We start from the raw sequence: 15,187 nt of genomic DNA, 5'->3' as shown, positions 1-15,187 counted from the left end.
CTCTTGAAAAGTTGCAGCCAGAGCGTGGGCAATGTGCTTTCGCAAGTTTATAGGGAGAGCCACCGTGGTCCTTGTCCCGGTCAGGCTAACTCGTCCGATCCACTGTGCAGCGAGGGGTTGGGGGGGACCATGGCTGCACACAGGCAAGCTGCATAGGGGCCAGGGCGGAATCCACATTGCTGTAGAAGACCCTCCCTCTCTTCCCAGGTAACACGCAGCAGTGATATATCTGGCAGTAGGAAATCCTGTTGAGAATTTAGGGATACTTGAGTGCAGGGCGCCAGGTTCGCGGTCCCCCCCCCAATCCCTGCGGTGCGTTCCGGTCTCCCCACCCCCTTCCAGCACGTAGCCAGCCCCGCGGTGCGTTCCGGTCTCCCCACCCCCTTCCAGCAGGTAGCCAGCCCCACGGTGCGTTCCGGTCTCCCCACCTCTCTTTCCAGCAGGCAGCCAGCCCCGCGGTGCATTCCGGTCTCCCCCCCCCCTTTCCAGCAGGCAGCCAGCCCCGCAGTGCGTCCCCCCCCCACCACCACCAGCAGGCCGGCAGTTCCACGGACCGCCCCCCCGGCCAGGAGCTCGCCACCTTCATGTTCCCTACTGTCCCCTGTGCAGGCCACCAGCTACCTCCTGTACCCAGTGCAGATAAACCCCAGTGAGCCATCAGTCAGTTCCCCCTCCCAGGTGAAGTCGGGGCAGAAACACTCACCCCATTGCTCGCCATGCCTTCGCTTCCCTGGCCTCTCTGTGTTATGTTAGGTATGTGGGAATGATGCTACAAAAAGACTACAAACTCCTTCACTGTGTGATAATAAACAATGTAGCCTCTGTGTATTACATGTTTCTATCTATGTTTTTTTTAGTGACCTTGACTAATGCAGCCGGATCACCGGCCTCACGTCGGTTGCAGAACTTGAGAAAAAATCCACGAAAATCAAAAGAGGAATTGATCAAAGCAGTTATGAATCACTACAACAGAGAAAGTAGGAAGACGCAGGAATGGAGAGAGAAAATGTATGAGTGGAGGCAAACAGAAAGCAGGAGAAAGGAATTGGCTACCAAAAATACCTCAAAGCACATGATAAGCCTCCTGGCTCGCCAAAGTGACTCTTTCGAGTCTCTCGTAGCCATGCAGGCAGATCTGTACCGTGGTAACCCACACCCCTCCCAAAGCTCTCTTTCTTGTTCCCCAGTATTTGCACAAAACACCTTTCTCCAGCAGCCAGTTTCTTATTACCCCCATCTGCCCCTAACACCTGTACGATCACCTACCAGCCCTGATAACTACAATTCTTACCCTGTGCACTCCACCCCCATTACTCTGCAGCATAGTAATCCTCAAGTGCAGCAGACATTGAACAGTAATCCAAACAGGACATATACAAACCTCTGAATGTACAGTCCACCACCCTAACCCCTCTGGCCTTTTATGTACTGTACTTTGAATAAAAAATTTTATGGCTTTTACAATACGTTTTATTATTGCAGGAAGTGGTAAATATTGTACCCCAAGGTAGAAAGGAGCACAGCAAAGGTAGAAAGGAGCACAGCAAAGGTAGAAAGGAGCACAGCAAAGGCACCAAACATTACTGTTGGCTCTCAGCATCAAATTGCTCCCTTAAGGCATCCCTAATCCTTGAAGCCCTTTCCTGGGCCTCTCTAGTAGCCCTGCTCTCTGGCTGTGCAAATTCATCCTCTAGGCGTTGAACCTCGGAGGTCCATTCCTCACTGAATCTTTCACCCTTCCCTTCACAAATATTATGGAGGGTACAGCACGCGGATATAATAGCGGAGATGCTGCTTTCCCCCAAATCTAGCTTCCCATAAAGACACCTCCAGCGGCCTTTCAAACGGCCAAAAGCACACTCCACAGTCATTCGGCACCAGCTCAGCCTGTAGTTGAACCGGTCCTTGCTCCTGTCAAGCTTCCCTGTATACAGTTTCATGAGCCAAGGCATTAAGGGGTAAGCGGGGTCTCCAAGGATCACAGTGGGCATTTTGACGTCTCCTACTGTGATCTTGCGGTCTGGGAAAAAAGTCCCGGCCCTCAGCTTCCTGAACAGGGCACTGTTCCGAAAGATGCGTGCATCATGCACCTTTCCAGGCCATCCTGAGTAAATGTCAGTGAAACGCCCACGGTGATCCACAAGCACTTGCAGAACCACGGAGAAATACCCCTTGCGATTAACGTACTCTGATGCCAGGTGGGGTGGGGACAGAATAGGAATATGCGTCCCATCTATTGCCCCTCCACAGTTAGGGAAACCCATTTGTGCAAAGCCATCCACAATGTCCTGCACGTTCCCCAGAGTCACAGTTCTTCTTAGCAGGGTGCGATTAATGGCCGTGCAAACTTGCATCAGCACCATTCCAACGGTGGACTTTCCCACTCCAAACTGGTTCGCCACCAATCAGTAGCTGTCTGGAGTTGCCAGCTTCCAGATTGCAATAGCCACCCGCTTCTCCACTGGCAGGGCAGCTCTCAATCTCGTGTCCCTGCACCGCAGGGTAGGGGCGAGCTCAGCACACAGTCCCATGAAAGTGGCTTTTCTCACCCGAAAGTTCTGCAGCCACTGCTCGTCATCCCAGGCTTGCAGGACGATGTGATCCCACCACTCAGTGCTCGTTTCCGGAGCCCAAAGACGCCGTTCCACGGTGCTAAGCACGTCTGTTACTGCCACAAGCAATTGAGTGTCTTGAGCGTCAGGCGTTTCAATATCATCGTCTGACTCCTCACTGTCACTTTGCAGCTGAAGGAATAGCTCCACTGCCATGCGTGATGTGCTGGCAACATTCATCAGCAAGGTCCTCAGCAGCTCAGGCTCCATTTGTAACAGAAATCTCAGAAATCGCGCTGCAGACTCACAATGCTGCCAAACTGCTCGGAATGTGTAGCAAAGCACCACGGGGCGTTGGAACAGGAAGCGGAAAGACCCGCACACTTCCTTCCCCTTCCCACAAGCCACAGCGCCAAAATGGGATGAGGTGCTCTGTGGGATAGCTGACCACAATGCACCACTCCCAACAGTGCTGCAAGTGCTGCAAATGTGGCCACACTGCAGCGCTGGTAGCTGTAAGTGTGGCCACACTGCAGCGCTGGCCCTACACAGCTGTACGAACACAGCTGTAACTACCAGCGCTGCAAAACTGTAAGTGTAGCCATGGCCTTAGTCTGCAGGAGAAAGGATCATACTTGGGGTATATGTCTAACACTTGAAAAATCCTCTCTAAACATAAGCATGTGGATGAGCCACCCTTTTTTAGCACCTTAGAAGGTATGCTAAATTAAAGAAGAGGAAATTTTTATTGAAGCTATATAATCCTAAAAAATGTGATTTCTAAGAGACGACATAACCTGGTTGCCTTCACCCTACACAAACGATACTACGACAATTTCCAATAAAATGTAATTTTAAACTACTTTGTTACAACAGTATTAACATAGACTTCAGACTAGGACAAACTTATACAAAACAATTGCTTTTGGTGCAATTTATACATTTCAATGGAGAAATCAGAACTCAGTAATTTATTAATCAAAGCAAACTTTTAACTGCATAGCATATGTTATGCTACATCTTTTGGCATATCTGTTTCCCTTACATACAGTAGACTAATTTTGTGAAGCTTATCAACAAAACTGATATCCCACAGTCTGAAATAACATTTTTTGATTGACTTGCTGCTCTGCTTTCAAATCCATTTTTTATCTCCATTGAGAAGAGGGAGTACTTTTTCTAAAATCCCTTTACATAAAATGAATTATCTGCACCTGTTAATTTTTAAACTGGAAGATAATCTGTGATACCTGATTAACTGAACCTAACAATACAATTTGCTTTATACTTTAATACATGGAACAATGTTGTGAATGGCCTTACACTGATAATTCACCTGAACACTCTGAATGGGAGGCTGTGTTGTTCAGGCCGAAATTAAATTGGAATTAGTGGATGGGCGACATGTGCAAAAGAAGGGGTTTTCAAACTGGGGGTTGTGACCCCTGAGCGGGTCATGACGTTATTACACAGGGGGGTCGCGAGTTGCAGCCTCCACCCCAAACCCTACTTCACCTCCAGCATTTATAACAGTGTTAAATATAAAAAAGTGTTTTAATTTATAAGAGGGTGGGGTCGCACTCAGAGGTTTGCTGTGTGAAAGGGGTCACCACTGGGCTAAAGGGAGCAATGAATTAATAAATGGATTATATGTTTTAATAAATGATTGTTGCACATTGTTAGAGTGAACAGGTTGATTATAAACATGGCTTATAGCATAGGTGCTGGAAGTAGGAAAGCTCAAGATGCTGTCGCAACCCCTGGCTTGAAGTGGTTTCCACCACATGCAGGGTTTACAGTTTGGTAAACTTTGACTTTCAGCACCCCCACTATATAAATTGTTTCGGTACCCTTGGCTTACGACCACCTCTAGCACCTGATACTGATGTGTTTACAACCACCTATAAATGCGTAATATACCCATGTCTGTAAAATGCTTATAACATCATTAGCCCTTCATCAAATACTTACAATTGTACTTTTAATATAAAGCATGACCAAGAAACTTCCATCTGTTTTTATCTGGACATCTGAACACAAAAATTCTTGTATCTATATATAGAAGAAGCATCACTCAAGCATTTTCTTTGACACTCAACACTTCTACACTGCACTACACCTAAATGTAATAAACTTTAATTTTTGGCATAAATACAAATAAGTATTATTTTCCTGTCAAGCTTTGAAGAGTCAAAACAAGTTCTGCTCAAATGTAACTTCGGGGTGGGAGGGAGCTCTATAAATCTGTGAAGGGACTGAGGCATTGAGAGAACTATAGACAAATCCATGAGAAAACTAGTTCTGTATTTAGTGTAGGGCTTGGATGGTGTGCAATGAGTAAGGTCTGGGGCCACACTTTTAATGAAGAGGAGTAAACAAAATATTTAATAGATACCCATTCGGCTAGCACTGTGCATCCTGTGTGCTAAATGAGGTCCTGTAGAAAGAGTAATATGTAATCATATTATTAAAACAGTATATCATAATTCATAAGACCAAATTAAGGCTTTTCATAACTTGTAAATACTTGACGTTGCAACCTTCACATTCCTTTAGCATAGTTAAAAAAACCAATGTACACAGATTTTTTTTAAATGAGTTTTTAGAATTCTGTAGTACCTGTGAAAGTAAAATAAATTATATTGTAAAAATAGAAAGGATTAAAGAAATGCTGTGTGTACCTTTAAGCAAGAGAGTTGAAATGCTGCAATCCAGGTGTCAGAAATGCAGACATTAAGGTAGAACAATTACTTCACCAATCGCCCTTAAGTGGAGCATTAGCCTTAGATCGATTAGAGTTAGTAAGAAAGTAGGATATGCATGCTGTGCCCCAGGTAAATTTTACAGTTTTGCTCTCTTTGTACCTTTGTTTAGTTCACGCCCTTTTATCTGTATAAATAAGATAGTTTGTGTCCTGCATAGTGCTCACATTATCTGGGTGTTATTAGCAGAGCGCTGTGCTAATAAAACAGAGTGGTCTGACAAACTGTGAGTTATGAGTCTAACTTTGACATACCCTACCACAGATACTAACCCAAAATCCCTTGTTATCTCTGCTAAGCATACACCACAATCTGCCATCAACCTTATTGCAGTAAGTGTGCAAATGACCTATTCATGTGACTAATTAAAAGATGCATCCACTAAGTCATTTTCCTTGCTTTGAAATAATACTATAGTGGTCAACAGTGTTGTTAAAAAAAGATTTAAAAAAAAATCAAGCTGCAATGAGTCCTCACATTTGGTTAAACACCAAGTCAGAAAAATGTTTTGAGAACAGGTTCAAACAGTATTGTCTTATTGTCAGACAGAAGAAACAAAGAGGATCACTCTGGTTTACTTGGAATTACACTCCACAGACTCCCTGTCTGGCCTTGGACAAGTTACCTGACCTCTTTATATTTCTCAGTCATTATGCACAAATACTCAGGCCTACAAATACGGCAATTTGATGGTGATCATGTTAAAACCATTTAAAAAAACAAATTTTTGGCAACCAGACTTTTCATGCTACTGTGAATTTGTCATAGGACAGATTTTGGTTCCTCATTTTTTTTATGGCTGATGGAAAGACGTTTTTAGTGTACCTGTTTCAAAGTTATAAAAGAATGTACTCATTCCAAACTAGCTTATATTGTATTTTTGAAAGATAAGTTCAACTGGGACTGAAGAAGAACAACAAAAAAGACAAACTCCAAAAAGAGTTCCCTGCTACCAATATCACACAAATGTTCTAGTTTATCCCATGCATGCACACTATTCTCTTTGAGAAAGGTTGTATTCACTTCATTATGTGGTGTTACAATAACCAATAACACATGTGAAGGTCTGACTGGAAGAGTCTAGCGCTCAACTTCTCTTTGTTTTATTGTGGTATCTGATATCAACTCAATGCACAAATGTTTTCACTTGCCCCTTCCACTCCCATAACCAGTGGCCCATCAGAGCTGGGGAAACTAAATTAAAAAGTAATTTCCAACCCTTGTTTGATAATGAAGGGATTCAAATGCTGACTTCTTGAGTTACACGTAGAAGAAAGAGTTAAGGGACAAAAGGAAAAAGGGGCATGACTGGTCAATCTGGTTAGATAAATAAAGCATGCATAAAGACAGGTATGAATCTGTTTTTACTTCTGTATTTCCTACACGCCCTTTCTGCAAATTTACTAGTTAGACACATAGCCCCATAAACATGCAAACTGAAGTATTGGGTATCTGTAATTTCTTTTATTAGAGACAGTTATAATTTCCCAACTAAACAAGTATCAAATCACATTTTTCTGTGTTAATATTTGTTTTAACTAGGAAACCCACTTCAGTAATGGATATACAAATAGGATTTCTTGACACAGAGAAATTTACTGGCAACGCTACAGTGAAATAATTTTTCTGCAATAGCTATGCTAGAATAATTGCCCCATATGGACACTCTATTCTGGAATAAAAGTGACTTTATTATTCTGCCATAGCTATGCCAGTCAATTTCCCCACGTGGACAACCCTGTAGTCTCTACTTTCCATGAGTTTCTGGGCTTTCCAAGATCCAGAATTAATAAAACACACTTAGCTTCAAGACTATTCATTCACACAAAGACTCACAAAGCTAAATACATTAATTTTACTTAATAAGCTTCCCTTTAAGTACTTCAATTGTGAATAAAATTTTAAAAGACTAATTATGACAGAGAACAAAAGAAAATCCCAAGTTCTCCTTTACAGACTTGTTTCTCAAAGGCTAAGGGCTTACCTACACTTACAATGCTATAGATGTGCGGTTGTAGTGTTTATTGAAGACACGACCTATGCCAATGCGTGAGTTTCTCCCACTGGCACAGGTACTCCACCTCCCCAAGAGGCAGTAGCTATGTTGACAGAAGAAGCCCTTCTGTCGACTTAGCGCTGTCTACACTGTGAGTTCAGTTGGTATAACTGCATCGCTCAGGGGGTGTGGATTTTCCCCCTCCCTGAGTGACCTAGTTATACCAACCTAGTGTAGACCAGCGCTAACTGAAATAATACATAAGAACAAAAATCTTAGCCACAATGTGCTCCTCAATCATGGGGGAAGAGATCTCATTTAATTTTGCAGCCCACCAAGATATTTTTGAATATATCTGCAGGGAGAATGTAAAAATGTCAGGGAAGCATAGGAGAGCTCTGCAAGGTTCCTAATGAAATGTGTAGGTCTAGCTTCAAAGGGCTTCCTCAAAGAACATCAGTCTTCACTTATGAAAGGCACAGCCCTGGAAGAGAAGGAGCATTTTAGGCCTGGACAAGAATGTAATGACAGAGTATGAAGAAAATGATACAGTAAGCCAAGTACTATGTACCGAGCTATTAGTACCTCAGTTTCATGAGAAATATATCAACTCAAGTTAAAAAAAAATTAAAAATGGAAATACTTCAGTGGAGCACTGAATATTTTTTCTGTACCCATAATGCAACAAGGAATCAGTACAGGACAAAAATGGAACTCATAAGTGTGTGGAAATGATCATCTAACAATTACCCTATTAAAACAGTTTTCAGATTCAACCATGATCTGCATTATGGGGAGGTCATAGGCAGACATTCTGGACATCTCCAATACAGTAAAACTGCCGCTTCTCAGTGGACCTAGTTTAATATTAAAAGACTGCAGAGTTTTTTTGTTGTTGTCATTGGTTTGTCTGTTGGGTTTTTTTTTTTAAACCGCAGTATATTAGTGTCGAGTCTCTAATTACACTCCATTAGTAATTGCAGTAGAAAGAAAAGTGCTACAGGCCAGGATTTTCCTGGGGGCCAAAGGATGTTAGCTATCCAACTCCCAAACTAGGTGCTAACTTTCATATGCCCTTTAGAAAACCCATCCCTAGTGAAATGTCTGTTAACAGCTGTAACAGTCTGTAACAAATGAGCATTATCAAAATACTACAGATGTTCCCTGAAGCTCAGACACCAAGTATGTGAAAAATACAAATAGTAATAAATAATTTGCAAGTTTGTACCCCTTTACATTCCTTACTTCCTGAATTAAGAGATAGAAAGGAATTCTCACACGGGATCAGACCAGTGGTTCATCTACTCCTGTGTCCAGCCTCCAAAAGTGGCCAGTATCAGATGCCTCAAAGAAGGTGCAAGAAGCCCCATAACAGACAACTATGGAAGTTAACATTATTAATAGTATTTCAGATAGTGGGCAGACAGATAGTACTAGGCAACAGAGTAAGATCAGTTAAATACATATTGCGCTTTTGCCTGGAATGGCTTCCAGCATTGGGGGGGGGGGGTCACCGGGGAGGGTCGGCAAGTGAAGCATCACCTCCCCCTCAAAAATACCAGAGCCTCCACCATGAAAGGAAGGGAGAAAATGTGTGAGAAGGAAAAGTAAAGTACAGCACAGCCTGGGAGGCAAGTGAGGGACGCAAGTAAATCCCAGCAGTAGCAGCTCTGCAGAGGAAGGAAGGAAGGAAGGAAACACTGAGGCAGAAGGGAGGACTGGGAGGACGGAGGCAAATACACAAGTTCAGTAAAAGTCTCAAAGACGGCAATACACAAGAAGGCAGAAGCTCTCCAGAAACAGCTCTCCACCCCCTTGCCCGTCTCTGGGGTATGTAGCACTCTGATGTGTTGCACAGAGTCGTCTCCCATGGTGCTGTTTTTAAACTCTCTGCTGTTGTTGATACCATGTGTAAGCAGATCCCCGCTGTGCTGCACCGGGCCCTGTCTGTGCAGACTCCTGTCCTGATTGACACCAGAGTTGGTACATACGGGTCTGTCACAGGAGGCAAGGAGAAGGGTGTAGTTTGTTTTAAACATGGCTTTTCTCTCCCTTCCGCCTCTTACCTTGGAGCCATCACCGGGGCACCATGCAAGGCAGAACGCAGATTCAGCCGAGGGCAGAATCAGCCAGCACACGGGGGATTTTTTCAAAGACTGATGAGCTACTGCTTGGAGTTTGCAAGCAGGAAACTCCTTCGGGGGAGGTAAAAGGCGAAGCTGCAGCTGCTGCATTTTTTTCCCGGGGGGGGCGGGGGAGGAGGAAATCGGAGTTGTGACAGCGAGTTTGCATTCGAGAGGAGGGGGTGACAACTGCAGCCCTCACTACAAGGTTAGAGGAAGTAAGGAGTAAATCAATAAATTAGCAACCGGAGGGAAGGGTGAAAGATATTTGCAACAGGCAGCACAAATACCCAGACTCAATCAGCGCAGTCAAAAAAAAATCACCCCAGTCCTACGGGCAATCTGAGGCTGAGATTATTAACTGCAAACGGGCGTCAAAAAGAATGCACCACAACACAATCAATACAGGCAGAGAGGCGCTTTACCTTTCTCTTCGGCATAATGTCCCTGCCCCGGGCTGCAAAAGTAAAGCAATGAGCAAGCTTCTGCACAAGCGCAGATCCCGCCTCCTAACGCAGCGGCGGTGGCAAGGCAATCTCTACTCCGCGCTGCTGACCGCCGCTGCGCTGCGCACCCTCCACGCTCACTGCCCCTGCGCCGCTGACACCCAAGAGACCCCTGCCACAGGCGCCCACCGCGGCTTCCCAGAGGCGAGAACGGGGCAGCTCTTCTTTCTGATTGGCTCCCCAATTCTGTAACCCCCGCCCTCCTCTGAAGGGAATAGACTAATCAGAGGAAGTCCGTGTGGTTCAGATGCAGGGCACGCTGGGGTGAGGTAGCCTGCGCTGATTGGGTGGCAGCAGGCCCCCAAGTAGCCAAACAGAAGTGAGGAGGCTGGGAGCACTAGGCTGGGGAGCATATGGGGAACTGTTGGGAGATATGTCCAACATTTAATAAGATTTTAAAGCATTTCACAACAAACAATATCATTATACCTGTATCTGGAAAGTTATCTTCTGAGTAACAAATGCCACCCATCAAACAATAGGGACCACCCCCCAAAGCATCTTTGGATTTGCTGGAGACCTAAATAAGCATACATAAAATGGTTCTCCCCTCTTCTATCCCAATTGTTCCCCCTCTTCTATGGTCTTTAAATCTTCCCCTTGCTATCCTTTTCCCTTGAGCGTTGCTGTCTCGCACTTCCCTCACCCTCTCGCTCCTTTTTCTCTTTCCCATGCTCCTAATATCCACCCAGAATTTGCCACTGATAACCACTGTTTTTTCGATCGCCTACTTTTTGCTTTGTCCGTCCATCTGTCGGTCAGTCTCCAGCCCGTCACACCATAGACTAATTGTCCATTCTCTCCCATAAATTCTCCACTTGCCCCAGCCATCTGTCCTCTCATTAATTTAACAATCTATAACCTCTCTATTCAATTTTCAGTTTGTACTCTTCTTCCAAATTTCTTCAATTCTTGCCTTCTTTATTCATCAACTGGTTTTCAGGCTTTCCCCTGCCCCTTTGCACAATTCTTACACCCCACAAATTTATTCTATTTTGTCTTTTAGTCAATTCTCAGCTACCAAGGAAGGGTAAATCGGGGAGGGCAATAGGAGCAGGGGAAAAAAGCGAAGGGGGATTCAATTAGGGTTAAGGAGGTGAGTTTCTTTTGGTAGGTGGAAAAGAAAGGTGAGAAATGGGGACAAATTCTACTGAGAGCTCAGTTAGGATTGGGGGAGTACAGGTGGTGATCATGGGTTGGAAGAGGCAAAATTCCAGGCAGAGAAGAGGAGGAAAAGGAGGAGAGGTTTTTGGAGCTTACAGAGATGAATCTATTTGCAAAGATCTAAACTGTTAGGACAATACTACTTCTGTCAGCAGCTTTAAAACAAATAAAAGGAAGTTCTTCACACAGTGCACAGTCAACCTGTGGAACTCCTTGCCTGAGGAGGTTGTGAAGGCTAGGACTATAACAGGGTTTAAAAGAGAACTAGATAAATTATTGGAGGATAAGTCCATTAATGGCTATTAGCCAGGATGGGTAAGGAATGGTGTCCCTAGCCTCTGTTTGTCAGAGGGTGGAGATGAATGGCAGGAGAGAGATCATTTGATCATTGCCAGTTAGGTTCACTCCCTCTGAGGCACCTGGCATTGGCCACTGTCAGTAGACATGATACTGGGCTGGATGGACCTTTGATCTGACCCAGTATGGCCATTCTTATGTTCTTAATTCTTCCTGCCCCTTGCAGGCTTGATGGAAGGCTGGCACCACAGTGGGAAACCACACTGTACAGTCACTGGACTTCCAGTCTGAACAACCCTACAGGATTTTTTTCTTCTATATATTCTCTAGAGTTTTTTCTAGTCCAGTTTTTATCATTGCAAGTAGTCCTAGCTTTGGCATAAACGTGTATTTTAATGGGAACATATCGAAACAAAATAATGGCACTGACTCATAGAAGTGTAGGACTGGAAGGGACCTCAACAGGTCATCTAGTGCAGTCCTCTGCCCTGAAAGGGACTATCCTTGCCCTCACCCTTCCTATGTCTATCATCCCTTCTCCTAACACAGGAAACTTGTTTTCAGACTGGCTGGCCTACACCTTCTGGCAGGGTGTCCCTTTTCTGTAGTGAAAGTCCATCCTGAGACACCTGAGGGTCAGTACCCCTCGCAAGCACCTGTTGAGTGTTCCACTGTATTGGGAAATAATTGTGTTTATATTTTGAGGAAATTACTGTTTGTATAATATGTCGGGTTTGTTGGGCCCCAGTCCTGCAGCCTCTAGCTCAGGGGCGGCAGCCGCAGCCTATGATTGGGCAAAAGCACTGGGGCATATACTGGAAAAGATTGTGTTGGCCTATGCTATGTCAAACTCTTGTTGTAAGTTAAGGTTATTTTCTGGGGAAGAGGAGTTTGAACCCTGGTTGGAGCATACCTCTGAAATGCTGCGGGAGCGGGTGGTACCCGATGTAGAAAAGCGAAGATGTCTAATAGAGAGCCTTAGTGGCCCAGCATTAGATGTAATTCGCACCCTAAATCTCATTGACCCTGGGGTCTGTGTGAAGGACTGCCTAGTGGCCCTTGATAATACCTTTGGGAGCGTAGAGGGCCCTAAGGACAGTTACTGTAAATTCCTTAATTCCAGACAGCAAAGAGGTGAGAAAATTTCAGCCTATATACAGAGGCTGGAGAGACTGTTTCAGAGAGCTCTTATGAGGGGAGCAGTGACTGCTGAGCAGATGGATCAGACCAGGCTGGCTCAAGTTGTAAGAGGGACTCAGTATCAGAATCCGATCCTACTTCATCTCCGACTAAGAGAACGGCAGGAACATCCCCCAAGTTACTCCCAGCTGATAAAGGAGGTCAGGGAAGAGGAAGAAAGGCAGGCGGCCAGCAAATGTTGGGAAGCCCAAACACTGGAACCAGCCAGCACAATGCCACTGCAAATGGCCAGTGTACTGATGGTGAGCACCACAGAGGAATTTGCCCAACAAATGCAGGTCCTGACGGAACAGATAGCTGAGCTGCAAAGCATCATTGACCGAGCTAAGACTTCCAGGAATAAGGAGCCTCAGACTGTGACAATGGAGAAGTTAGTATCTAGAGCCACCGTCCCACCCCAGTGAAGGGAGCAAGGACAATTCTTTTGCTACCGGTGTGGTCAGGATGGGCACAGTGCTGCTAACTGCCATAAGGAACAGAACCCCTCCTTAGTGTATGAAAAGCTGAGGATCAGTTGGGAGAGATCCAGTAGCTGCCAGAAGGTCTGGGAACGGAGAGCACCTAGGCCTACAGGATTGAAGATTCCCCCAGAAGAGACCATCCAGCTGGGATCCCTGCAGGACTGATAGGGCCTCGAGCAGAGGTCATTGTGAGGATTGAAGGGGCGGAGTGTAAAGCCGTGCTTAACACTGGATCTCAAGTGACTATTATATTTCAGACATTCTACCAACAGATGCTTAGGCACCTGCCTATATAGCCACTGACTGGCATTGGTCTGTGTGGCCGCAGCATGGATGAATACCCCTATCAGGGGTATGTCATAGTGCACCTGGAATTCCCAGAGGAGGTTGCTGGGGTAAGGGAAGAGGTAGACACAGCTGCCTTAATATGCCCTGACCCTAAAGGGACCTCTGATGTGTCCGTGCTGATAGGGACCAACTCCAGTCTCTTCAAGGTGCTCGTGGATTACTGCAGATGACGGGCTGGGGACCAGTACCTGAGTACCCTGATGATCCATACGCTTTGTGCTCGTGGATTACTGCAGATGACGGGCTGGAGACCAGTACCTGAGTACCCTGATGATCCATACGCTTTGTGCTGAAGCCTATAGGAAGATTGAGAGTGCTAAAAAGGAGACACCTGAGCTACCGATTGGGGCACTGATCCATACGCTTTGTGCTGAAGCCTATAGGAAGATTGAGAGCGCTAAAAAGGAGACATCTGAGCTACCGATTGGGGCACTGAAGTACATGGGCACAACCCCCTTAGTAGTTCCTGCAAGGACGGAGCAAGAAGTGCTTGGCTGAAAGGTAGTAAAGGGGCATTAGCAATGATAGAGCAGCCAGTTGAAGGAGAGCTCCCGGAAGGAGTCATAACCCTACCTGCTGAAGCCCAGGAAAAGGTGACTATACTGATTGCTAATGAAACAAGTAGAGATGTTGTGAAGCAAGGACAAAAGATAGCAGACCTCTTTGAGCCTGAATCAATTGTAAAACCCTAGTGTGAGACTCAAGTTCCGACAATAGCCCCAGCAAAGTTTGACTTTGGAGATTCACCATTGTCCGAGGAGTGGAAAGATCGCCTAAGAAGGAAACTTTGTGAAAGATCCAAGGTGTTCTCATTGCATGAGTGGGATGTGGGATGCGCAAAAGGAGTAGAGCACACAACATCAGACTACATGACTCTCAACCTTTGAGAGAGAGATCTAGGAGGCTTGCTCTCTCCGAGGTGGAAGATGTGCAACAACATCTTCAAGAGCTGGGTGCAAATGGCATCACTACAGAGTCCTGCAGCTCATATGCTTCACCCATTGTGGTGGTCCGTAAAAAGAATGGGAAAATCCAGACGTGTATTGACTACCGCACCCTAAACTGCCGTACTGTGGTTGACCAGTAACCAATGCCTCTAGTCCAAGATGCCTTAGACTGTTTGCTGGGAAGCCAGTGGTTCTCTGTGTTGGATCTTCGGAGTGGATACTACCAGATCCCTCTGGGTGAAGAAGATAAGGAGAAGACAGCCTTCATCTGCCCATTAGGGTTTTATCAGTTCGAACGCATGCCCCAAGGGATTTCTGGAGCACCTGCCACATTTCAATGTCTTATGGAGAAAGTTGTGGGAGACATGAATTTATTGCAAGTGTTAGTTTATTTGGATGACCTAATTGTGTTTGGAAGCACTTTGGAGGAGCATGAAGAAAGACTTCTAAAAGTGCTTGATAGGTTGGAGGATTATGGTTTGAAGCTTTCAATTGACAAATGTCAGTTCTGCAGGACCTCGGTGAAGTATGTGGGTCACATCGTATCCCAAGAGGGTGTGAGTACTGATCCCGATAAAATAGAAGCACTCATTACATGGCCACATCCAAGCAACTACAGAGAACTCAAGATCTTCCCTGGGTTTAGTGGCTACTACAGCAGATTTGTGAAAAACTATGCTACAATTGTAAAACCCCTCAATGATCTTACCAGGGGATATCAGTCCAGCGAGAACAAATCTAAGACCAAGAATAAAGGGCCTTCTGTGCAGAGACCCTATGGCCCCTTGAACCCTTTGGGCCACAGTGGGATGATAGATGTGAAAGGGCTTT

At 45.2% G+C, this 15,187-nt stretch overlaps 1 protein-coding gene across 4 annotated transcripts in view; it reads right to left on the bottom strand.

Annotated features, from left to right (window-relative positions):
- Positions 1-10,101, bottom strand: part of HMGN3 (high mobility group nucleosomal binding domain 3) — a 36,081-nt gene extending 25,980 nt beyond the window's left edge. For 2 of the 4 annotated variants that reach the window (XR_007773975.1, XM_050950197.1), the window contains exon 1: positions 9,859-10,098. Coding sequence is in view for 2 of the 4 variants with exons in the window: in XM_050950197.1 (XP_050806154.1) it covers positions 9,859-9,873 (15 nt within the window). In the remaining 2 variants the exon portion in view is untranslated. Of the gene's footprint in view, positions 1-9,858 lie in introns of all 4 variants that reach the window. The other 2 variants (XR_007773976.1, XM_050950196.1) reach the window with 2 other exon arrangements.
- Positions 10,102-15,187: the final 5,086 nt, after the last annotated feature.

This window comes from Gopherus flavomarginatus, chromosome 4 (assembly GCF_025201925.1).
Source record: "Gopherus flavomarginatus isolate rGopFla2 chromosome 4, rGopFla2.mat.asm, whole genome shotgun sequence".
Lineage (NCBI taxonomy): Eukaryota > Metazoa > Chordata > Testudines > Testudinidae > Gopherus > Gopherus flavomarginatus.
This window is presented reverse-complemented; position numbering and strand designations above follow the sequence as displayed.